Source organism: Dama dama, chromosome 18, assembly GCF_033118175.1.
Source record: "Dama dama isolate Ldn47 chromosome 18, ASM3311817v1, whole genome shotgun sequence".
NCBI lineage: Eukaryota > Metazoa > Chordata > Mammalia > Artiodactyla > Cervidae > Dama > Dama dama.
In genome coordinates, this window is record NC_083698.1 from 42,540,259 (window position 1) to 42,567,303 (window position 27,045).

Genomic DNA, 27,045 nt, shown 5'->3' on the forward strand with positions numbered 1-27,045 from the left:
AATGGTGTGTTTGACTGATAATGATATTACAAACCTAAATTCTAACTGTGGGAATGCTGAGAAAAGGGGCCCTGATTGTTGAATGGTAGGTTCTGAGATACTCAGACTCAAATACATTTAAAGATATTAAGCCTTTTGATAATCAGTACAATCAGTATCACATCAAATAGTATAAAAGTAGAACAAAACCAATGTGGAATCAGAGATCCAATGGTTATTGAGCTCTCATGTATTTGATTTCAGGCATAAGCAAAGTTACTATTCATTATCATTTTCTTCTCTAAGAATTTTGTTGTCATCTTTCCCTGCTAATTATGAAAATATCAGGACTCACAGTAGAATAAATTTAAAGGCTCTGTTTTTCTAAGAGTGTGGAAAAGATAAATGCATTTTCTTCACTATTTTCACTAATGTAATCAAGCTAAACAAATTAAAAAGTGGTGACAAACATACTTTGCTCTAGGACCTTTCATTTTACTAAGAATTTTCAATATTGATCTGTTTTTTTTCTATTTGTTTTCTTTGATGTAATTCTGAAATTCCATACTGAAATGGGAGAGATTTGGGGGGTATTCTTTGGCAAGTAGAGACAAATTTCCCTTGAGAAGATGTGTGTGTATTCCTCTTGCCTTCTGAAGAAACCAGAAACCAGGTTCTGCTTCTGCAAAAGCCTCACATATAAAATAATATCAGAATTTAAGAGATTCTGTGGCTAGTTCTGCATTTGACAGACACTGCTAAACATGCCTATTCCATATATTTTTATTTTTTCTCATTCTACTCAAAGCATGATGTTGGGAATTCACGACCTGAGGCAAACACTTCTTGACTTAAACTCATACTGTACGTCTTAAGGAAACTTAAATATTCTTTTCATAGGCTTATATGTTCTTCATTTTGCACTTTACTTTTTTGATAATCTTAAGTAATCTAAGCTCATTCTAGGACCACTGAAAAGTATGACAGCAGGAAAATGTCATCCATAGCCCACAATCCAGAGGCATATACTCATTCCCTAGAGCTAATCAACAGGTAATTCAAGTTCTATGGAAAATAGTCTACCAGGGAAGAAATTCCATTTTAACAAATGGATCTTTAGACGTTTTTGCAAATACAGTGTGTTTATCTCTATATGTTTGTACCCATGTGGCTCATATGGCCTTTGAAATCTGGGTCTTTTATTGGTCTTCTTTTAATACAGATTGTTTAAAAAATTTACTGAGATGATTAGACTGCATTACTGACTCAATGGACATAAGTCTAAGCAAACTCCAGGAGACAGTGAAGGGCAGGGAAACCTGGTGTGCTATAATTCACGAGGTCACAAAGAGTTGGACACAACTCAGTGACTAAACAACAACAAACAGCAAATTATTTTGCCTGAAGTCATTCCTGAGTTTCAGAATTGAAACTTCTCGAATTAATTGTGCATTAATTTTTAAATTATTCAGAAAAACAAAAATGTTGAGACAGAAATTTAGCATTTCACAATAGTGAAGGGTTTTCCCACTTTATAAAGTTAACATAAGTCAGTGGCTATCCTAAACTAACTTAAGTATTGATATTTTGTCATTTCTTCCCTCCCTTTTACTTCCTGTAGTATAAGCCATTCATTCAAATTTATATACTCTTTAAAAACAGGAAATCTCTGAATCTGCCTGAAGTAAGAATTGTTAAGTGAATTGGCTATTAATAAGAAAATATAGGAAATTTATAGTCATGGACTCCAGCAGATTAAATATCTTCTCTCATGAGTACTCAACATGAGTGGTACTGGCTTTAATGTTATGCAACAATTTATCAACAACTCATTTAAAAATTAAAGATAACAGGGTATTTTATGTATTTTATAAATACATATATACATACATGTATTTATAAATTTTCCCTTTATGCTATTTTCTGAAAAGGAGGTAAAAGTTTCACACAGAAGTTTCATTTTAGAGATGATGTTTCCTGATTTGTGGTGTCTGCATCTAAAAAAGAATCATTCCAGATGTCACAGTAGTTATTAAGAGAAGAATGAGTTATTTTAATACATGCAGTATGGTATTTATATTAATTTTGTATAAAACATTCAAGAGAAATGTTAGGTTATCCCCTGTCATCAATTGCGAATCTGAGTTTCAGAGCTTTATGCATCTTAAAAGAATGTATTTGAAGCGTACTAGCATCTAATATTGCTGACTCCACTGTCTGATTGTGCATCCCTGGGCTTCTAACGGAATGCAAAGGAGAAAGGAAAGAAAGGGCATTTAATGAATTGCAAGACCATGACTTAGAAATGTGATTAAGTCTGTGCAGACGAACAAAAGCACAGAAGAGTCTACTTTAATGGCATGTGATTATGACAGGCAAAAACTAACCGTTATCAATTGCCCACATATTTCCAAGGATTGGTCCCGTTTGTCTCCAGCGAATTCGGGTGTCCCGGGTTAGTGCTGCATTAGGAAGGGGAATTGTTATTCGGTTCCACCTGCAAGAAAGTTAGCACAAAACAGCTTCATATCCAGTTCACACCTTTTGAATCTATTTTACATGCTTTTGATGTTCTAGTCTCTCTATGCTTGAGATGGCTGGTAATAAACTCTTTAACTTCACCTGTGGAGTCTGTTTATAATTTTAAAACAAATATGTAACTTATAGAAACATCCATAGCAAACTAGAGTATCTTATAGCCATTGATTTTTTTCAGACTTTTTAAAAGAAAATTTTACATCAATACTCAGACCTTAGATATTATTCTATGATAATCTGTGATGAGCTAGGGTGCTGATTAGCACTGATTACTTCTTATTTTTTTGCTATTCTCTAGTTCTATGCGTAAACACAGGCTAGGAAGGAAAATAATTTGTAACTTAATCTTGCATTTTTGGAAACATTTTTACTATTTATCTAGTGATTATTCTGTAAAGAGGCAAGTATTTTATATAGTCATCTTTAATCCTCCTAATGGTCCTTAAAGGGGTATATCTTTGTCTTCAATTTACATGGAAAGAGGTGGAAAGTTTGAGAGAGTAAATATCATTATACAAGTAGATGGCAGAACCAGGATTTGAGCCCAGATTCAATTCCAAAGCTTAACTTCCTTCCAGTCTATGCTGCATCTTTTCACTGGTAACTATTTTGGCAGTAAGTCTTTTTGGCAATAACCAGAGGTCACTATATAGAGTTTAAATTTATGCAATCCAAAATATAAAAGCTTAATACCTAAAGAATGAATGACTCTCTGCAAATTGTGATCATGCATCAGATTTACACAAGTAACTTTAAAAAAAAATGAGATCACTCCTAAATCAGATGAGAAGGAGAAGGCAGCTTTCTTACCTAGTATGCCAAAAACACTAATCTCAGGCTTACTTGCTGATTTTGAGTCTGCAACATGGATTCAAATCTCTTGCTATGTTAGAGTTCACTCACCCACTGTAGTTTTCAGAGGAGTAGATAGTGCTGTGAGGGAGGTGGGGTCCGGCACAGATCTCAGGCAAACATTCAATGTGGAGTAGAGACCAGGAACGCCCATGGTTGGTAGAAAACTCTAAGCTGATACTGATCACACCAGAGTAAGAATAACAAAACGGGGCAAAGATAACAGATGAAATTAAATGACTCATTTCTGGAGAAGTATATTAAACATCTGTAGAACTAGTGTAAAAAAATTTAAGATGCTGTTTCCGAAGTGATTGTTTTCCCCTCCACTGAAGTCTGGCCAGCCTTCAAAGTGCAAGCAGTTAAATTACTGCTAATAGAAATGAACGATGTTTTAAAGACAGCAAATGGTAACTTGAGATTGTGCTCCTGAATTTGATAGATGGCAAGGCAATTACCATGTCTCACACTGCTACTTCATCCTGTGAACGTGAGACTGACAAACTCCTTAGGAAGGATAAGAGCAACACTTCAGCAAATAAAACTGAGAATTCATAGCTCTTAAAGTGCTAGTTGATTTCTGTGTCTATTATTAGGGGGTCACTAAACTACATGGGGTCAAACTTCTTTTCAGTTATTTGTTTTTTCTTCTCTCTCAGCAAACTGTTGGAATGGGTGACTACCAGAGCTAATCCAAACACCGTTGACACCTAAGATCAACTTCTTAGAATAAAGTCATTTCTACTTAAAATCTATCTAATCATACATATTATTTAAAGAAATTTTCTTTTTCCCTTGGGGGGAAGTTTGTATTTTACTAACAGATACTTTATTAAAAGTTCAGGTGACAACTTACTAAGAAGTTGCTCTGATTTAATAGCCAAGTTCACGTGTTCATTGTTAGTTTGTCCACACACACAGAATGTGGCTTCCTACCTGTTCCCAGGCTGCTGTGTTCCACATCCCAGATTAATAGAAAACTGTATCATGTGAGACATTGTAGAAGGGAGAACAGGTAAGACGTGGAAAAAATCTACGGCCCAGACATTCCTGTTATGTCCTTGATGGTTCTTTTGCCTGAGACAAAATTTGGTAGCAGGAGTCTGAAGATCAGGATTGATGACTACAGAAACCAAAGATGGAACCTTCAAAACAAAGGAAACCAAAATCGCTCATAATCTTCCTTGTGGGAATCAGTGTGAATTCTCTAAGATTCAATTTATAATTATTATGTATACAACTGCCATTTATTAAGCACCAAGCAATATTCTGCTTATTCCATTTGTTATTTCACATCAAAGATGTTGTCCTTAGGGGACACTCATTTTAATCACTCAGAATTCCTCCTTTGCAGACAGCTGAAACTTTGTGTGTGACTAGTCAGACTCTCTCTACCTGAAGATAAATTGGCTTAAGGTCTTTAAAGTTATCAAAGCTTATGTATCCATTTTATCTACCTTTGCACTAGACAAAGGCAACTTGACATTAATCAATCTTCTTTTAAAGTGTATTCAAGTAATATAAATTCTTTGCCAAACCAGGTATGCCAAAAATAGGACTCTAAGCAGAAACATCCATAGCCAATGAGTTAATCCATGATAACTTACATAATTGATTTGGTCTGAGGCATGCAGCTGACCACTGCAAGTATGACCCTACCTAGTTATAGCTGGAAAAATCATCCATTAATAAAATTCCAAATGGTATAATTTGGGTGACCCTAGCATGTGGGGTATGTTGGATACTTTCTTTGGTTGTTACCCATCTAGCCTTGATGTTTATCTTCTGTCTTCCTGACTTACACTATGAGATGCTAGATGCTGGCTTTGTTTAAGCTTTTCAAAGTACTGGCTCTCTGGCTCAAATTAGCAAAGAGAAAAAAGCAAAGGTAGTAACAATCTATACTTCTACTAGGTCTTCCCAGGTGGTACTAGTGGTAAAGAACCTGCCTGCCAATGCATAAGAGACGGGGGTTTGATCTCTGGGTCAGGAAGATCCCCTGGAGGAGGGCATGGCAACCCACTCCAGTATTATTGCCTGGAGAATCCCCAAGGACAGAGGAGCCTGGCAGGCTGCAGTCCATAGGGTCACATGGAGTCGGACATGACTGAAGCGATTTAGCAAATACTTCTACCATGTCTTTTGCCCAGGAAATTGCAAATGCTGGATTAATACTCACTACGCCTGACAGCAAGTCTGTGAGGCTACACAGGTAGGGTCACTGTTAAGTTTTTTTAGGGACAAGAATAATTGTTAGCTCACTGGGTTCCACCTTATTGTCTCTGATGGGCTGTAATTCAATCTTCCGGATAAAATCTCACCTTTTTGTTTATATCAGGAAAAAAGTGAATGCTAAAATAAAGTCCATGTCACTTTTAAAGAAATGTGGCAACTTCCTGGACTACCAGAAGAGAGATTTATCTTCTGCATTTAGCAGAGTCTTCATGGCTTTGATTTGAACTGGGGTGGGGCCACCTGACACACAGATTGGCATGTGTACCTTGTATGAGGAATAGGAAAGAGTATCCAATGTAATGTGTTCTTTTCTTCCTTCAGTTTTCGCATACAGGGCAACATCATTTTCATGAGAGTCTCCAGGATCACAAATCCCTCCTGCACACAAAATTTTAAGTGTTAGTACCAATTTGCACCCATGAGAATATCAAATATAGTGTTAAATATTAGAATAAAAAAATAATTCTAAAACCCAGATATCACTTAAGAATGACCCTAAACAAAGTAACCAGATCCAAAGAAATAATTTATGTAGACAGTTCAAATAGGCCATGCTAAAGATCAAAGACTTGACATTTTTGAGGGCCAAAGTAACTATTTACCAAACTATTTACCAAAGTAACTATTTACTATTATTTGGGTAAAGAGATTACCCAAATAGCAGTCTACAACAAACTGTGACTACAGGTCCATATTTTAACTGTCATTAAATAAATGTGCTCTGCTTTTTAATAAACCGTTACTTTCTTATATTTGAGGTCATTGTGGTCAAAGTTCAGAAACTATTGATTATGATTTTAAAACGTGTGGTGAGTCCCTGAATCAAGGATTACTGAAGTAGTGTTACTTAAATGGTTACATGTAGTACCTTTAATATTTTAGTATATATTAGGAGAAGGAAATGGCAACCCACTCCAGTGTTCTTGCCTGGAGAATCCCAGGGACTGGGGAGCCTCGTGGGCTGCCTGCCGTCTGTGGGGTCGCACAGAATCGGACACAACTGAAGTGACTTAGCAGCAGCAGCAGGTATTTGTATTTTAGATGCAACTCATTTTACATTTTTACTTTTGGTACCTCATTTGATTGTTTGAAGATATATAGAGTAGTTTATTCCCTATCACACTACTTCACAGTCATATGAAACGATATGAAGTTAGATTTTGAGAGGTGATTAAGATTATTAATCATGCAAGTACCTGAAACTGAAGATCATTTAACCAGTTGGTGGAAGAATGAGGAGTTGATATTAAGTTTTAAACTTTGACCCTCTATTCCTTTCACTATCATTGGGCCAATAACCCTTCTATCAACTGTCTGCTTAACCTGGATTTTAAAGGATTACTTATCAAACCAGAAACTTCTCCCCACCCACCATTATCCTTCATAACAACACCAAACAAAATAGCAGAAGTGGCGACACAGAGTTCCTGGCAAACATTCTAGCCCTAAGGTCCAAAATTTATAATATTAATTTCTAATTTTATTATTATTATCTTTCGAGACAAATCTCTTCCAGTTCTTAAATCAACCACTATTAATCTTAATTTTTATCTACAGGAAATTTTTGTCCCTAATATGCTACAGTGACACAAAAAGCAAACTCAAAAACTCCAGAATAAGATTACCCTTTAAGAGTTAATCTAGTAAAGTCAATAAATAATGGATGAGACTCATCATCTGTATAAATAGATAAAGTGTCATTTATTGCAAATGCCTGGGTTAAATTCAACCTGGATAACTGGGATCTGATCTTGGATAGAATTTACTGAAACGTGATGTTAAGTAAGAAAGTTAGAACCTGACCAGTATAAGAAAGAACATGATAACAGAAGTAACTTGGGTGTTGGTATTTGTTAAATCTGGCACATTACATCTGTCAGATATATGTAACTTAAGTGTATGTAAGCAAGTGTGGGGCTTCCCTGGTGGCTCAGACGGCAAAAAATCTGCCTGCAATGCGGGAGCCCTGGATTCAATCCCTGGGTCGGGAAGATCCCCTGGAGAAGGAAATGACAACCCACTCCAGTATTCTTGCCTGGAAAATCCCAAGGACCAGTATAAAAAGTACATGATAACAGAAGAAACTTGAGTATTTGTATTTGTTAAATTTGGCATGTTACATCTGTTAGATGTATGCAACTTGCCATATAACAAATATTTACTGAGCTAAGTAATCTGAACTGAGAATAGAGAAGCCAGATATAGTGATAATGTAGACCTCATTCTAAAAGATGTTTATTGTTCAAGGGCAACAACCTGTAAAGGGAAGATCATGATTTTGACATCTGATACTATGTTTTTGCATATCATCGCACACTTCAAGGTTATAGTAAGTACAGTTAACCAAGCCATTCTATAGGATAGTCTCGGCAGGTAGGGGGAAAGAGCTATACGAAAACCAAATTATCTTCTTAAAAACTGGTTGTTTTCCAATATAAAAGACTTACCAAAAAGAACAAAAAAGGTGAAAGGTCACAGGCATTATGGGTTTAAAGCACCACATCTAGAGACACAGGAACTGAACCATCAGTTCTCTCTAATTTCATTAATTTGTTCCCTGTAAACCCTCTCTGCTCTCTCAAGAACAGTTCGTGAACTGCATCTGCCTTTCAGAGAGAATAGAAACCCACGTGGGAGTTTCATCCAGCCCAGAATGACAGAAGAAGAAAGTCCAAAAGGCGCCAAGACTTTAAAATGATGACAGACTTTATCTGAAAGATCCCTCTGGGGGCAATTTATCAGTTCTGTGAAGTTTCAGTGACAGCAGCTCCTTCAGAAAGATACAGATTCTTCTTCAGCTTCATTCACTTTGATGTATTGTGGAAAGGTATGACTCAAGAGGCATTTTGTACAGCAATTAAAGTACAGAAGATTTCAATAGAAACTAGATGGACAGTTAAGTTTTAAAATATTTTAAATCCTGTTTTAAGTATTAATAGCTTTTTAAGACTTTTCTTTTTTTTTACATTAAGAAAGTGGTTTTGTTATTTACTGTGTGCAGAATATTGGACCTGAAGGTTCAATTGAGCCCTGACCTCAAAAAGTCTGTAATTTGGCAAGTAACTAATAACATACGTGAAAGAATGATAATTAGCAATCAAGCGTGTTGTGTTGCCATAACTGCAGCCAAAATTCAGAGAAAAGAAATACAAGTGTAGAATAAGAGAGTGGGATATATAGGAGATGCTTAGTAAATATTTATTGAAGAAATAATAAATAAAATTAAAAAACCCCAAACAAATGATGTATATTAGATTACTTTTGTCATGATCACTGCATTCTGGCTCTAAGAACAGTGCTGTATACTAGTCCTCAATGAATTTGTGTTATATAAATGAATGTGTGAATAAAGGAAACAGACCGTGAATCAAACTTAAAAAGTTGAGCAAATTGTCCAGAAATGGAGGTCATAGCAGATTGATATGAGCCAAAGGATGAAACCAGGAAGGACACATAGGCAGTGTCTGAGAAGAAGGGAATGTGATCTGTTCTAAATTAACAATCGGCCACTGATTTTCCTAAGGCACAATACTTAGTGAGGGGTTACTTATAAATTGTCTATCGTATATTAAATCTCTTCCCTCATTCTTTTCTAGTGCTTTAGATGGTAAACAATCCACCTGCAATGCGGTCAACCTGGGGGAAGATCCCCTGGGAAAGGGAATGGCAACCCATTGCAGCATTCATAAGAATTCTCCCATTAATGGGAGAATCCCATGGGCAGAGGAGCCTGGTGAGCTACATGGGGTTGCAAAGAGTCAGACATGACTGAGTGACTATCACTTTCACTTTCACCAAAGTTTTAAAGTCTTTTTCCATAGTATCCAGTCTTATCCTACCTATCCTGCTGTCATCCTCTCCTATCCTATCCTACCCTATCCCTATCCTAACCTAAACACACCTTTGCTGGATTCTACCTTCTCCTCAAGATCAGACCCCATTCCATGTGTTTACTGATGAACTTCTCGAAAGAGCAGTTCTCTGTCAGTGAGCCATCTCCATTTCTCTTAACTCTATATACTTTGGCTTCCCAGGCACCATACCATGAGGAATCACAGGTGGGCTCTCCGCCCGTCCTGGCTGCCTTTTGTCTCTGTGGCATTCCTCCACTGCTGATCACCTCCCAGTCATCCCACCCCCGAACCACTCTCTCCCCTTCCTCCTGTAGCACAGAATCATGTCCTGCTCCTGCATTTCCTTATGCTTTTTCTCAGTATACTTTGTCTCTCCTTGTCCTTCTATCTACACCTAGATGAGGGTTCTCCCTACAGAGTTTTCATGTCCTACTCTGTCTTCTGCTTGGGAGAGCACAGTGACTTTAGTGGCTGCAGTTATTACCTGCATGCTGACAACTTTCAAATCTGATTTAGACCCTGAGTAGAATTTCTGTGCTTATATGGCCTTCCAGAACCCCCAACCTCAACATATCTAATGATATAAAACCCTCTACTCCACATTTTCTCTTTATCATAATTATTATTATTTTTGAAAATAGCAACTTTGGGAAATGGCACCATTCTTCCAGTCATCTTACAGAGAAATCTGTGTCCGCTCGGAGACTGCTCTCACCAATCCCAGTCAGATGAGCATGAACTTCAGTTGGCTCTTCTCCAGTTATTCTATCTCTGTCCCTCCTTCACATTATTGCCACCATCATGTAATTTCTTTGTTGCTTGGATCAGTGCAATAGCCTTCATAATTTAGGGCTGCGAGCTAAAATACTTTGCATGACCAATCCCTATACAAAAAGTTACTTGTTGTTTATCTGAAATTCAAATTTAAATAGGCCTCTCAGTCTCACTTTCAGTTCAGTCACTCAATTGTGTCCGACTCTTTGTGACCCCATGAACCACAGCACACCAGGCCTCCTTGTCCATCACCAACTCCCAGAGTCCACCCAAACCCATGTCCATCGAGTCGGTGATGCCATCCAGCCATCTCATCCTCTGTCGTCCCCTTCTCCTCCTGCCCTCAATCTTTCCCAGCATCAGGGTCTTTTCAAATGAGTCAGCTCTTCACATCAGGTGGCCAAAGTATTGGAGTTTCAGCTTCAACATCAGTCCTTCCAATGAATACCCAGGACTGATCTCCTTTAGGATGGACTGGTTGGATCTCCTTGCAGTCAAAGGGACTCTCAAGAGTCTTCTCCAATACCACATTTCAAAAGCATCAATTCTTCGGTGCTCAGCTTTCTTTATAGTCCAACTCTCACCCATACATGACCACTGGAAAAACCACAGCCTTGACTAGACGGACCTTTGTTGACAAAGTAATGTCTCTGCTTTTTAATATGCTGTCTAGGTTGGTCATAACTTTCCTTCCAAGGAGCAAGCGTCTTTTAATTTCATGGCTGCAATCACCATCTGCAGTGATTTTGGAGCCCCCCAAAATAAAGTCAGCCACTGTTTCCACTGTTTCCCCATCTATTTGCCATGAAGTGATGGGACCAGATGCCGTGATCTTAGTTTTCTGAATGTTGAGCTTTAAGCCAACTTCTTCACTCTCCTCTTTCACTTTCATCAAGAGGCCCTTTAGTTCTTCACCTTCTGCCATAAGGGTGGTGTCATCTGCATATCTGAGGTTATTGATATTTCTCCCGGCAATCTTGATTCCAGCTTGTGCTTCATCCAGCCCAGGGTTTCTCATGATGCACTCTGCATGTAAGTTAAATAAGCACAGTGACAATATACAGCCTTGAGGTACTCTTTTTCCTATTTGGAACCAGTCTGTTGTTCCATGTCCAGTTCTAACTGTTGCTTCCTGACCTGCATACAGCTTTCTCAAGAGACAGGTCAGGTGGTCTGGTAGTTCCATCTCTTTCAGAATTTTCCACAGTTTATTGTGATCCACACAGTCAAAGGCTTTGGCATAGTCAATAAAGCAGAAATAGATGCTTTTCTGGAACTCTCTTGTTTTTTCGATGATCCAGTGGATGTTGGCAATTTGATGTCTGGTTCCTCCGCCTTTTCTAAAACCAGCTTGAACATCTGGGAGTTCACGGTTCATGTATTCCTGAAGCCTGGCTTGGAGAATTTTGAGCATAACTTCACTAGAGTGTGAGATGAGTGCAATTGTGCAGTAGTTGGAGCATTCTTTGGCATTGCCTTTCTTTGGGGTTGGAATGAAAACTGACCTTTTCCAGTCCTGTGGCCACTGCTGAGTTTTCCAAATTTGCTGGCATATTGAGTGCAGCACTTTCACAGCATCATCCTTCGGGATTTTATATAGCTCAACTGGAATTCCATCACCTCCACTAGCTTTGTTCATAGTGACCCCCCCCCCCAATAAATCTGGCAACCCTACTTGGTATTCTATTTTCTAATTTCTGATTGTTTCAGTCTTTCCTTCACACTATGCCAGAATTACATTTTTAAAACAAAGATGAGAATATTTTATACAACTGACAGAAATTACCTGACAGCTCCATGTTGCCTAGAGTAAGAGAATCCAAATTCTTCAGTATGATATTAAACTCAGTCACTTTTTGGCTTCAGTTCAGCATTCTAGTTCCAGTTTATGTGTTTCCATTCAACTATCCTGGGGAAATCAACCAGCTCTAAATGCGTCATGTACCTTTATATTTGTGCTTTTGCTCAAAATGCTGGCTTAGCTTAAACCTTCAAGGCCCAGTTCAAATACCATCTATTTCACAAAGCTTTACCCTAATCCCATCTCCGTGGCAATATCCAGATCTTCCTTTGCACTTCTGTAACATTTTCATTCCATTACAGCCCAACTGCAATCTCTTTCAAAGTTAGATGTTACTTGTGGGCAAGGACTGAAAGTAATTTTTTTTACACATAAAAGCCAAAATACATTGAGTCTTAATTATTTATTAGACACCATTTTAGGACTCTGCAACTCAGTGATCAGCACCTCTGTGATTTAGGTGGCATTATTTTCTCTAGCTGTAGTCTCCATGTATGCTAGCTCAGTGTTCTACATTCAACAGGAATTCATTAAATTTTTTAATTGAATGGAGAGCTTTTATTTGGGATAATGTACTTTGGGCCCATTTAAGTGAATGTTTCCTCAGAGTCAGTGTAATTTTAATTAATTCATTAATAATCTGCTTTGTCCTAGAAAGAATTAAAGATAACTAGATCTATTATATACAGATGACAATCTCTTATACAAAGGCAGTGGACTGGGTTGATTTACCATAATTTACTATGAAAAAATGAAGAATTCAAAAATATTATATAAAACATGAAAATATGAAAAAGGGGAAATATTTAAATTAGACTGGCATATTAAATGTTTATTATAATTTGCTGGATGGGGAGTGGTTCTTAAGGTTTCCCAGGAATCAGTCTTAATAAACTGAGAGCTAGTTTGAATTCTAATTATTTAAAGGAAATTAATTTATTAAATTCCTAAAATTTCTTTCTAAAAAGAAAAAATTAAAATTTATTCTCTTTAAAAATTTTAAAAAATTAAAAAACTGATGTCTGGGTCTTTATACAACTCATTTCAGAATCAAGGTGAGGATATCTTTATGGCAGGAAGATTACATTATTATGGTTTGTACCCACGATATCTTTGTAATCAAATGGATCATTATTGGAAATGAGGTAGCATCACACAGGCAATGTATTTGACAACATGATACAATTGGAAGTTTGCTTTGCCACTCTGAGCTGTAGAAAGTGAGGAATGTGAGAGAAATAATAGCCAGTGCAGAAGCCTAGACTTAGGAGGCTTGTTTGTCCTGATGAATTAACATCTTTGCTAGGAAGGTCAAAGGTAGACAATGTTTATTTCCTGTTTCACTTCCAGGTGTGGCCTGTGCTTTTCCAGTCATTTAACAAAGAAGGCATGTGACACCTACTCACATTTTTGGAATGACATCCAGTGAAAGAGTATGTAGCTGTGGCTCTTGCTGACAAAAATGATAAATTTGAGAGGACACACATTTCAACCCCTAATTCCTCCTTGGGTATTTTTCTAAAGTTTTAACTATTTATTTGCTCTGCAATCATCTGAAGAAAAATAACACTTTATAAGTACTTTTTTTCTGTGCTTACCACCATATTATAAAGTATAAAATATTATTAAAGTATTAAAAAGTATTATTAATTTGTTTCTTTCTTAGCTTCCCACAACAAAGCAGTTATGCAATGATGACATATCCATTTAAAACAAATGGTTCAGCTGGTTGACTGTATTCTGGAGAGGCTAGAGGTTTTGGACAAAGGAGTTACTTTGTTCTTAGCTTCTCTCTCATTGTCTTTTCGGCTATGATCACTGCAGCAGAGGTGGAAAGAAGGTTTTAAGACATTTTGTCTTTAGGTATAGTCATGTAAGACCAAGACTAACGTCTGTTCAGGATGGTTCCAGCAGGGCTGGTGTGAGGCAGATGTGAGCACCAATTTTGCCGAACCAGTAGTACTCACAGTTCATGAATTTTTATTTTATAGTGTATTTTATAGTGTAGACAACAAACAACCTTACTTCCTCAGGAGTAGGTGATGGTCTAGAATTTGCCCTATTTCGAACAATAAAATTTGTTCAAAATGTACCTACCCATAACAAAGTAAAACCTCAGGTTCCCGTAACCAGTAGTGTCCAGGTAAGGGGTACATATTTTCCTCTCTCCATCTTTGAGGAAGACCAGTGATAAACCTGATTCTATTGTTCCACACTCTGTACCAATGACAGCTCCCACGATGTCCCACCTTTAAAAAAATGACAAACACTAACAGTTAGAATATTAAGTCAAAACTTTATAGAGTATAACATTTTATTTTTAATGAGGAATATTTACTTAGTAATAAATAATTCTGAAATAAAGATGAAGATGTGGTATCTCCAATTTTCTTGAAGATATCTCTAGTCTTTCCCTTTATATTACTGTCCTCTATCTCTTTGCATTGTTCATTTAAGAAGGTCTTATCTCTCCTTGCTACTCTCTGGAACTCTGCATTCGGTTGGACCAGAAAGAAAGCTTAGCACTGAAGAATTGATGCTTCTGAACCACGGTGCTGGAGAACACTCTTGAGAGTTCCTTGGACAGCAAGGAGATCAAACCAGTCAAACCTAAGGAAAATCAACCATGAATATTCATTGGAAGGTCTGGTGCTGAAACTGAAGCTCCAATACTTTGGCTACCTGATGTGAAGAGCAGACTCACTGGAAAGACCCTGATGCTGGGAAAGATTGAAGGCAAAGGAGAAGAGGGCAGTGGAGGATGAGATGGTTAGACAGCATCACCAACTCAGCCGATGTGAATTTGAGGACATTTTGGGAGATAGTGGAGGACAGAGAAGCCTGGTTTGCTGCAGTCCATGGGGTCGCAAAGAGTTGGACATGACTTAGCAGCTGAACGGCAACAACAAGGATGTGGCACTACAGGTTTTATGTAATGAAAATGAAAGTGAAAGTGTTAGTCGCTCAGTCATGTCAGACTCTTTGCAACCCCATGGACTGTAGCCCACCAGGCTCCTCTGTCCATGGGATTTTCCAAGTAAGAATACTGGAGTGGGTTGCCATTTCCTTCTCCAGGGGATCTTCCTGACCCAGCGATCAAGCCCAGGTCTCCTGCATTGCAGGCTGATTCTTTACTACTGAGCCACCAGGGAAGCTCCTAAACAAAGTTTTAAACACATTCCTTTCACTATTATAGTTTTTCTGTGGAGAAAAATTTGATCAATACTATGTATAGTGTGACTTCCCTGGTGGCTCTGTGGTAAGAAATCTGCCTGCAATGCAGGAGCTTAGGAGTCATGGGTTTGATCCCTGGCTTGGAAGATCCCCTGAAGGAGGCCATGGCAACCCACTCCAGTATTCTTTCCTGGAGAATCCCAGGGACAGAGAAGCCTGGCGAATACAGTCCAAAGGTCACAAAGAGTCAGACACAACTGAAGCAACTTAGCATGCATGACATGTATAGTTTATCTGCTACATAATAGCCTTTATCCTCAAAGCACTTAAACAGTTGAGATTGGGGATCAAATTTGAACTAAGGAAACAGGAAATCATAAAAGATAGTACCATAACATTATAAATATTTGTATGGTATTTTGCACATTAAAAATAGTTATAGAATAAAAAGTCAAACAACCTGGCAAAAGTCTAGCAAGTTTTCAGAAAGGTAATGAGATTTAAATATGCAGAAAAGAATAAAAATATTTACTATTTTAAAACTCTTGTATCTCCTTAGTATTTATCTCTGCTCGTGTCTAATTTGGCCATTGCTTTTCACACAACTAACTTGCCTACAGAGGAAACTGGGACACACAGACATAAGTGGCTTACCTAAGGCCAACTGCCTGTTTGGCTCTGAAATTGAGACAGATATTCTGTTTCTTAGTTCACTGTTACTATAGTAGTTGCAGTTCTAAGAAGGGTACTGTGCCAGGACAATTATGTTGAACCGTTTGAGACCAAAATGTTTATAGAGTATGTTAATTTTTTTTTATTTTTATTTTAACAGATTATATCAATCACTTAAGGAAAAGCAGCTCCTAATAGTACTAGACTACTGTAAATACCAGGAACATCTCTCCACTCATACAAGAAAATTTCACACTGGTTCATTGGTCTTTTACCTGCTCCATTTATCCCAATTAAGCCACTCAGTCTACTGATCCACAAAGCAAGTTAAGGTTATAAATGATGCATATGATGACTCCTTTTAGGCATCCATCTGCTTTAGAGTATTTTCAAAATGAAAGATTAAATTGGAAAAGATGGAATTGTCACAGACTAAAAGAACGTTTTATTCAAGTGAGAAATGAAATTAGCAGTCTTTTTCTCTTAATTATTAGTTGTAATTAAGTAACTCTTTTAATCTAAATGAATTGTTTTCATGACTTCTGCCACAGAGAGGGCTATATGAGACATGATTTAGGCTGTATTATTTCTTTTTAATCTTTTTTAAAACATATTTAATTTTATTCTAATTTTCATTTCTCCCAATATATATGAAGATAACAAAAGTGAGGTTATTTTCTTTAAAATAAATATATTACAAATATATATACAATAAAATAAATAAATACAAAGATATATACAAATATATATTGCAATAAAAGGAAAAAGAAAATTTAGTCAGCTTTGAAGAGAAAAGTGGAGAGAAATCTGAAAAATCACTTTGTAAAATTCTCACTGCTTTAAATAAATTATCTTTCATTCATTAAAAATTCAGTAGGTGCTTCTTATGGCACAAGCTCATTGTTTCATGAATTTGTATAAATACTGGCTCGAGCTTAGTTGGAGGCAAAGTATCCTTGAGGGGGTCCCAGAGCTGAATCAACTACTGAGGGACCTGATAGACCCCTGCCTGGACTTCAGAATCCCTCTCGGTCAGGTTGCAAAGTTGTAGTCTTTTCCAATTACAAAAATGTCGTGGTCTCTGACTCTCTCAATATAATAATTACATGAAGTAAAATTATGACATAACCAAATCTTTTTTTTGTTTTCTGTGACAATATAACTTTTTATGAACCATGACAAATTTGATTGTCAGTGTATGTTATGGGCGTGAAAATGCCATTTGAATCAAGAGATGCTAGTATTTCAGAGATTTTGTACTGATGTTCTTTCTGCAAAGAATATTCTTGCCCAACCAGCATGTCTGACTCCCTAATCTCCTTTAGATATTTATGATGATGTCACTGCTCAGTGAAGCCCTCCTTAGACATCTAAAATTGCAACCTCCAATACACTTATATGTGACACTCCTCCCAATCTGATTTAATTTTCTCATTAAGAAATATATAAAAGAAATTAAGAAATTCTCATTAAGAAATATATAAAATCCAAACTATACTATAATATAAAAACAGTATAAGTTATAAGACATATCCTGTTTGTTATATAGTCTCATTTAACATACTGAACTTTTCATTTACATATCTTGTTCATGAACATAACCAAATCTTTGAGTCCAGCAGGGGTATTTACAGCACTCTATAGTTTTAGCCATATCTTGGATGGTACTGCCATTTCCCTGAAAAGGAGTGTTACTTCTCTACAGTTTAAATTGTTTTCCCCAAGGAAATGTGGTTCTTTGTGAGCTGCATTTGAAGGAATGTCTGCCTAGAGGGAAGAACTCTCTACAACATAGCAATTTATATTTATTCTTTGATGGCTAATTCTAAAAAAACATTCCTTACATTATTTATTATAAATACATTGGTATCTATTATTTATAATAGAATGGGGCAAAGTTGGAATACACAAAAAAATTTAATAATCAATAAAATGCCTTAAGGCAACTTTGCTCCTTAGAGGTAGGAGGGCAAAATAATATTTAATTTATATTTTAGTGTATGTCCTTCTACTTTTTGTATCAAAAAGAGAATTCTTTTTGTGAGCAAAAATAATTTAAAGAAGTTTTTTTAACTGGAAAGCCGGTGATCCTCCCTATTAGCTGCTTTGGAATGCTTTGAGAATATAGTTACATCTTAATCAGTTCACACTTTAATAGAATGATACGAAAGTATAACTGATTCATTTAGCTGTATACCTGTAACTAACACAATATTGTAAATCAGCAATACCCCAATAAAAATTAAAATAAAGAATGATATGAAGGAGTAAAACTTAAATATTATAACCAAAAAAAAGGTGAGATGATAGATATGTTAGTTAACTAGATTTTACAATGTTTATGTATATCAAATCAACATGATGTACACTTCAAATATCTTACAACTTTATATGTCAATTGTATCTCAATAAAGCTGAAATTAAAAATACTTTTTTCATAAGCTCAAAAAAGAATGATGAATATTCTTCAAAGGGCAATCTGGCAGTAATTATCAAAATGAAAATTACATATATACATATATATGTATATGTATATATCTGATTCTCTAATTTTTTTTTCTTCTTTTAGAAATTTCTCTTTCAGAAATACTTTAACAAGCATACAAAAAATCTATCACAATATTCTTTGACTATCAACAGAGGTCCAGATAGATAAATTGGTACAGTGCCTTTCTGAAATAATGATATGTATTCACTGACCAGAAGAGACATTCATAATATATTGTTAAGTTTTAAAAAATCAAGTTTAGTAAGGAAAATGTGACTCTAGAGAGTATTTTTGTATAGTTATAGAAAAATTTCTGAATGAATATATACCAGAAAACATGTCTACATTTTAACAGTGAAGAGCGGGATTCACATTGGAAGACTTTTAATTTTTACTTTACACATTTTTTTTCTTTTGCAAAAGGAAAATCACTTTCAGAAGAAGGAAGAAAAACATTCAGCTTATATGTGTTAGAATTCAGAATGAAAAGTTAAATTATCATCATAGATTGATGAAAATACTAAGAATATGAACATAGGAAACAGAGGTCTTATATTTTAAATACCTTTTTTTTCCCCTACAAATATTGGCACAAAAGCCTCTAAAAGGTAGTGGAACTTTTCACATGAACTATGAAGATCTGTTTTATTATATTTTCCAGAATATATTAAACTACCTAAAGTTGATGACTTGAGGCTTGAACTAAGATATAGAATAGAGCCTGGCTATAAGAGCCTACATTTACCAGATTCATAACATTTTTTTATCTACTAGAAATTCTCTGAGATTGAATAAGTTCATTACATCCATAAGGTCTCTATTTGGGATGAATTCTTTGATATTTAATAAGGAATGTGCCATAGGTAAAGATTCTTCCACATTCATTTATATTCATGAGGCTTATCTCTAGCATAAGTCCTGTGAGGTCTAGCAAGGTGTATACTTTGACTAAAGGCTTCTCCACCTTCATTGCATTTATAGGTTTTTCCTCCAGCATAACAGCTTAGGTGAAGGTAAAGGATGAGTTCTCTTTGAAGGCTTTCCTGTATGCAATGCATTTAAAAATTCTTTTCTTCAATTGGTTCTGCTATATTTCACTCAAATTCAATTTTGTCTTAGGTTTTTATTACATGCATTATTTTTATTTACACTCTTGTTAGAATAACATTAGTAAAGAGTATTGAATTCAGAATGGTAGAAAACACTCAGCTTTCTCACCAATAAAACAGAAATATGACCTAGACTGAAGATGTTTACAGAAAAAGATGTATCGCCTGGCATATTACAGTTTCAAATAATGTCAGTCTCCTTTTCTCCAACCCCCCTCCACCACCCCATAAAATGTACTGCTATATTTGTTTTAAAATAAGTCAAAGTGGCAATTCATATGAACTTCTAAATTACAAAGAGTATTTTTTTTATATTACAATTAGCAGAGCAGCAATCTTGCACAAAGTTGCAGTACAACATGCAAAATGTAATTGCTTAATCAATCAGTTTAAGCAAGGAGATACTTAGCTGAAAGAAAACTGTACTTTCTATCAGTGGGTCTTTTGTATAGTCCAAGATTTGGGCTACAACCCTATCTGGGCATTTAAATTTATTACTTATGTGATCTAAATGGTCAAGTGGTTTTGCTTTAATAATAATGAACGTTCTTGTTTAAAAAAAAAAAAAAAGGAGACCCACTTAATACAATGTTAACTTGGACTGTCAAATCTGTCCTTGATTCACTTATCCTGAATTATAAGCTTAAATAAAATCCCTCTGGAGCTTTATAAGCATCTTGTGAAAAGGATCCTAAGCCAGAGGTGACATAATTCTTTTGGGAAGGATAGAGGGAAGAATTTGTAGAAAATAGCAAGAGATGCTCAAACTGTTCTGAAGAGTTTTAAATAGCTTTAAGGCCAATTTTTAGTAAAAACATCAACTGACATGGAAGGGGCTATAATGGAGATTGTTCTTGTTGGCCTATATGCAGTTTAGGTTTTCAAGGATATGTGTAACATTCTTTGGGATTATCTCCCCAGAAGGGGAAGCCAATATAAATTTGTTTTAAGTTTATATTGCCTTTTTCTTGGTTTTATTCCAGTGAATAGCACTGAAATTTAAGAAAGACATCTTGAAAGACATTTTGAAACTTAAAAGACAGTTGCAGTTATGACCCACTTTTCTAAGCAATGACATTAAAAAATATAACTAATACTTTGTATTTTGTTCTCTTTATATAAATTCCTACCTAATCAGAGACTAAGTTATGGCTGACCTGAGGAAAACATTTTCTCTGCTCAATTTTTTTCTGTAATCTTTGATGAGATGTTTTAAAATGTATTTCTTGAAAGAATTTCTTCAGAACAAATTTATAAAGCAATTGTCTTAATAGGGTGTGGATGGTAGCAGAATGGGAGTGTTAGGACTGGAGGTTGGAGGGAACTGGGAATATTCAGTTCAGCAGTTGAGAGACTACTCTCTCTGTTTGCCCTCCAGCATCCCTTCTATGTCTTGCTGGTGTTTTGGAATTCTGGGTATTTCATCTATTTCTATTATGATAGCCATATTCTCATTATTGTAAAACTGGAAGACAAGAACAATTAATATTTTACTATATTTCTAATATTTTATATGTGTATTTCAACATGGTCATGAAAATATTATACAGATGGTTTTGAATTTTGCCTTTTTTCACTTATATTAATAATATACACTTCCCCCAGATTATTATTAACTCTTTAAAAATGGGTTACATAATATTTTCTTATATATGCCAAACTAGTAACTATTTTGTTGTCATACTTCAAAATACATCACTAAATAATTATACTATTTAGCATAATTTATGGGGCTGAGGAATTAAATTCTCCATTTTCTAATGCTCCTAGATGTGTTTGTTCTATTCATAGATAACCCTGAGCTATGTTTCCTGAGGTATCAGAATTCTGCTTCTCCTTCATATAAACTCCTAGATATTCAGGAGTGCCTTGTGGTCAATGTGGGCAGGTGAACTACTGAAGAAAGACTATGGAGAACAAAGACATGCTGAAGAAGTGGGCATCTGAGCATTTCAGTGCCAGCAGCCTCTTCTAACACCGCTACAGAAAAATCCTATCGTGGTCTAATGTTGTTCCAAGCTGTGAGGAATTAAGATTCAGATTTCATTCTCTTTTTTCTGTGACTTCAGTAAAGACAGTCCTTTCTCGAAGAGGAAGATCGTTGCTGTATTCTGGATGCTCACGTGGACAGCTAGTTTGGAGGGGGAAGAGGGTATTACTTTAAGAATGGCAGTGCCAAAAGTGAAGATAAAAATGTGCTGCAAATTAAACAAGGAATTCCAGAACAATTTTGGCATACCTAACCACATGAACTTATTTTTTATTATTTGAAAATTTACTGTTTATGTTTTAAAATAGAAAAACAATTTGCTTAAATAGAAAGCAATGTTAGAACCCACATCAAAAGCAAACCTGAACAAATAAGTCTTTTAACAGCTTGAAACAAAGTTAACTCTGATCTATTTTAGCAATTCCGTGGTTTCAAAATATATCCAATTATCATTTTAACTAATACTGTCTTTCTTAAAATGACCTCCCATTAGTTTACTTAGAGAATCTCATTTAAGTTTCATTGGACTATTTAATTTTGTTTTTGTTTCTTTTATATCTTATTAGTTTCTGTGAGTATAATTTTTCTTTTTGAATACCACTTTGGTCATATCCTATTATCAACAGTAATGACAGTTGGAACAGCAACCAATTTTTAATTTTTTTTGATTGCTTGTTATGTCATGCACTGTGCAAAGTGCTCTTCATATATTATTGCATAAAATATTCCTTTTTAGTCCTTTTGATTGCTTAAATCTGAATTTTATCTTATAGGGTTTGAATACCTGATATTAATATGCCTCCTTGCTTCTTTTGTTGCATTTATCTGGTATATTAGCTTTTCTTCATTGACTTTCAACTTCTTATGTTATTCTAGTTTAAGTCTTTCATAAATAGCAAATATATAGCTGATTTTTTAAAACTTACTATGAAAATCTCACTTAATAAATTTATTGTGCACTGATATATTTAGATTGAAAACGTGAAAGCGTTAATCGCTCAGCCGTGTCTGACTCTTGGTGATCTCCTGGACTGTAGCCCACCAGGCTCCCCTGTCCATAGAATTTTCAAAGTAAGAATACTAGAGTGGGTAGCCATTCTCCTCTCCAGGGGATCTTAGATTGGTTCATGCCAAACTGTTTTCTGTTTTCTATTTACCTTGTTTTTTGTTTATTTTTCTGTCACTTTCCTCACATTTGTGGACTAAGTTCTCTTTATTCTGTTAAGCTAACGCTTTAGAAGTTATGTAGCCTATATACGGCTAACATAATTTCTTTTTTTTTTTTAATTTATTTTTATTATAACATAATTTCTTTAACACACCTATTTACCCTTAAAGCTTTCTGCTAACATTAAGAGTTATCCAAGACCTATATTCTCACTCCAAGCAAGTAAAGAATGTTGGCAGTATTTTAATTCCTTCTTTTTCTCTTCTTGTCAGTTTCCCTTTGTACCTTTCATATTGAGGTCATCTGGGCTAACTACAAACTTTGATTTAAATATTTTAATAATCAATTTTTTTTCAGTCTGAACTACAAGCTTTCCTTTTTTCCTTGCTCACTAGTCTTTCTTCAATCTATCATATTTCTCTTGGATTAACGTCTATGGGTACATCTTTAACGTCTATGGGTACATCTTCTGGTAATTCTTTCAGGGAGTGTTCAGGAGTAGTAAACTTTCTGAACCCTTTTGTCTGAAAAGCTTTTTATTTCTCTCCAATATTTGAATCATATTTGTCTGGAGGAGAACGTTATGTTCCAAATAGTCCTCTCTCAGAACACTAAGATAACTGCTTCATTTTTTTAAACTTATGCTTAGTGTTACCAAGGAAAGCACAATGAAACTCATCTAAAGATTTAAGATTTCCACTTTCAACTGTGTTCTAAAGTTTCTCCCTTATGGTCTAGGACCGGATATTTTTCCATCCATCTTGCTAAACATTTTCATTCATAGGAACTATGTCTCTTTCTTCTTTTTTAAGTTTCGGGAACCTTTCTTCGATTTTTTTTTTTTTTAATATTTCATTCCACATATCCCCTCTGACCCTTCCTCCTTTAGGAATTCCTATTATTTCTAATGTTAGAAATGCTATTCTTCACCCTATACTTTATAGTATAGTATATACACTATACAATAATCCTAAGTTTTAGAAACACTTCAAAACTCAAATTTCCAGCTCACCAATTTGTTCTTTACCTATGCCTATGCTCATATTCAGGGGAAAAATCCATTAAGTTTGTTTCAGCAATCATACATTTTCATTTTCCATATCTCTATTTTTTTCTTCATAAAATCTGTTTTAATTTAACAAATACAGTATGCTTTCTTATCTCTCTGAGGACATTAACTATAATTCTTATAAAATCTCCGTTTGTTTACTCTGCTACTTCTCTTTTCTCAGCTCATAGCTGTCTAGTTTGATTAATTATTTTTATGGAGTAGATTTTCCTTAGATTTGATGATTCCAGATCATTTGCTCAGATTTGTATCCGCTATTCACCCTTAGTTTTGGTGTAAAAGAGCAGATGTGTCCTTGGGTGGGCAGTACCATGGGGATCCTTGAGGTGTCCAGTCACCTGGCATCGCCCTGCTTCTCCAAGTGTTCACATTCACTGCTTGTTCCTAAGGGCAGAAGTGCCCACACAGAAGCTGAATGCAGTGAGACACTCACCTACTTGGCAGTCTCCACAGCAGGACGTCAGAGCCCCATCTGATTCCTGTGTTCAGTACCTATACCTTTGTGTAGTGCCTCATTCAATATGTATTTTAAGTTACGGTTTTCTCCTTTAATCAGATCCTTTTCTTTCTTTTTTTTTCCTCATTTTTCGTAACACTTCCTAATTCCTGGCTCAATTAGGGCACACTTTTTTCTTTCAGAGTGTCATTACAGATTCATGTGCTCATTTTCTATAATTTCCAAGGATTTGGGGCAGTTATGGAAGACTAGAGTATGCTCTCTTGATTCAATAGTCTGATATTCAATTACTCAGCCATTAAAAAAAAAAGAAATAATGCCATATGCAGTAATATGGATGGACCTGAATCTAGAGATTATTATACTAAGTGAAGTAAGTCCGCGAAACACAAGTATCATATGATATTGTTTACATGTATAATATAAAAATGTGATACAAATGAACTTACTTACAAAACAGAAATAGACTCACAGACATAGATAACAAACCTATGACTACCAAAGAAGAAAGGCTGGGAGAGATAAATCAGGAGTTAGAGATTAGCAGATACAAACTATTATATATAAAATAAACAGTAAGGTCCCATTGTGCAGCACGGGGAACTATATTCAATATCTTGTAATAATCCTATAATGGAAAAGAATCTGAAAAAAGAATACTTATATACATATATATCATGTATATAGCACATATCTATCTATCTATCTATGTGTATATATATCTTTTTGTGTGTGTGTGTGTGTGTGTGTGTATATCTGAATCACATTGCTATATATCTGAACCTAACACAACATTGTAAATTAACTACACTTCAAAACACAGCTTAACATTCATTACATTGTGGAGGTTCTCTAACGTGAATACCTCAGTGAAAGCAATAAAACAGATATTTTGAAAAGTTATCTGAATAGTTAAAAACATGCATGACAAATATACAAATTCAATATTCTAGTAATGTGTTTCTCTACAAAGTCCCCTCCCACCTGAAGACAGCTTCGGCTAGGTGAGATACTGTAGTTGCTAATTAAATGATGTGTTTATAAGGTTAAGCCAAAGTTCACAAAGGCTCACATAAATTATCAGTTTATCTATTAAAGTTTCTATCTTGCTGAAGTAACAGATGTGCCTTCTCTAGGAAAAAAAAAACAAACTTTAAAATCCCACTTAAAATAAACCTATCTACATACAGCTTTGTGATGTGAAAGGCAAACAGTTTTTGGGTCTTTGTGATCTGAGATCAAATAGTTTCATTAAAATGGTAAGGAAACAGGAATATTTGGAAACTGGGTTCCAAAAAAAGTCATAATGACTGTGGATACTTTTTCTTGCCTGAATTCATATGAAATGTTTTGAAGATATTATCAGAGAGGATTGCATATTCTTTTTTCTCTTTCATAATTCTTATGGGAGAAAAAACAGTTAAAAGAGATGAAAATATTATATCCATATTAATAATTTATTTTTTGTGTGTTATAAGAAAGTGACCTCAAAGTGTCAGAATTCAATCAATTCAATTGGTCACTCTTGAATACTGTGGGAATTTAACACCAACGTTTTATGTCTATTTCAGCAGTGAGCTTATGATGATAAATTGTCTGTGTGGGTGGTGATGGTTGAGGGGAAGAATGAGACAAACATTCAGTAAATCTGGCTGAAAAAAACACATCAAGAATTTCACTACCAAGATCCTAATCTGTTTTTCTTTGTCAGTTCTTACCCTAGATAAAAATGCTTCACATTAATTTGATCGTGACAGGACATCTTCACTGGAGTTTTGATTAAGAAGTACTACAACAGCATTCTCTCCTAGATCAATAAAGCAGCATTTGGGAGTGAGTAGGTGTGGAGAAGGTATACACACATATACACATTCACCTACAACATTACAGATTAAACCAGCAATCCATCACCATCCCAAAACAAAAGAAAGTACTAGATTCTCTCATTATCTTTTTATATCTTTTTTTATAATATAAGGCCAACATGGATAACTGATTCACCAGATAAGAGTATAAATGAAGTAGTTCTGAGAGGGGGCAGTGTGGTCTGACATCCTTGGGGAAAAGCTACAACAAAGCTAAGGTGTGGTTGCTAGAATAATTAAGCTGCTCTCAGAATTTAGGTGAATTAATTGTGTTCCAATTACAGTGACACAGGTGCTTTTGTCAAGCACATTATTCTATGTTATTGGAACAGAAATCTGCTTACAACATCATGGCTTGAAAGTACCAGACTCTTAACTGTGACCAAAACCTGATATATCTTAGCACTGAGAATTGGCCAAAGAAACCATCTGAGTCACTAAGTGAATGGAATTTGGTCTGATATTCCTGTGTCTGTGTTTAGCTCTTTTTTCAAGCATAAATACTTTTATTTCTTTTGGTTTGTTTTGGGAGATGAAAGTTTTGGTTTAACCACAAATTCTCAAATCATTGGTGCTCTGAGATAACAGAATGTCTGATCTGTTAACTGGAATATATTTTTTGCCAGTTATTTTTCTGGATTAGTACATTAATTTTCTAAAGTATGTTTGGTTTCTTTTAATATAAAATCTGTTCCTTTCTAAGCTTAATTCCTAAAGGGTTTTTCTCTGTGTTTGAACTAAGTCTCCACTAATGTTAGAAGTGGAGAGCTGTGTGGACCATTAGTCGATATAGTAGAGCATTCTTTTGTTCTTTTATAGATGACCTCTGACAAAACAAGCTAAAACAAAGAAGAGGACATTCTAGGAGAGGAAATATGTGGATACGAAGGCCATACATAAAAATAAATTTTATCTCTTCTCCAAAGAATAAGAGGACATTAGAACTTTGAGGAAAGAGATACATAGCTAACTAGCTAGCCAGTTAACTAGATAAACTGGTAGGAAAGGGTTTGCATGTCA

General features: G+C 35.3%; 1 protein-coding gene across 1 annotated transcript in view; it reads right to left on the bottom strand.

Annotated features, from left to right (window-relative positions):
- RELN (reelin) overlaps nucleotides 1-27,045 on the bottom strand; it is a 536,272-nt gene that overhangs the window by 186,785 nt on the left and 322,442 nt on the right. The window contains exons 12-16 of the mRNA XM_061165186.1: nucleotides 14,131-14,282; nucleotides 5,870-5,982; nucleotides 4,306-4,514; nucleotides 3,421-3,549; nucleotides 2,367-2,476 (exon numbers count right to left, since the gene is read on the bottom strand). Coding sequence (XP_061021169.1) covers nucleotides 2,367-2,476; nucleotides 3,421-3,549; nucleotides 4,306-4,514; nucleotides 5,870-5,982; nucleotides 14,131-14,282 — 713 coding nt within the window. The remainder of the gene's footprint in view (nucleotides 1-2,366; nucleotides 2,477-3,420; nucleotides 3,550-4,305; nucleotides 4,515-5,869; nucleotides 5,983-14,130; nucleotides 14,283-27,045) is intronic.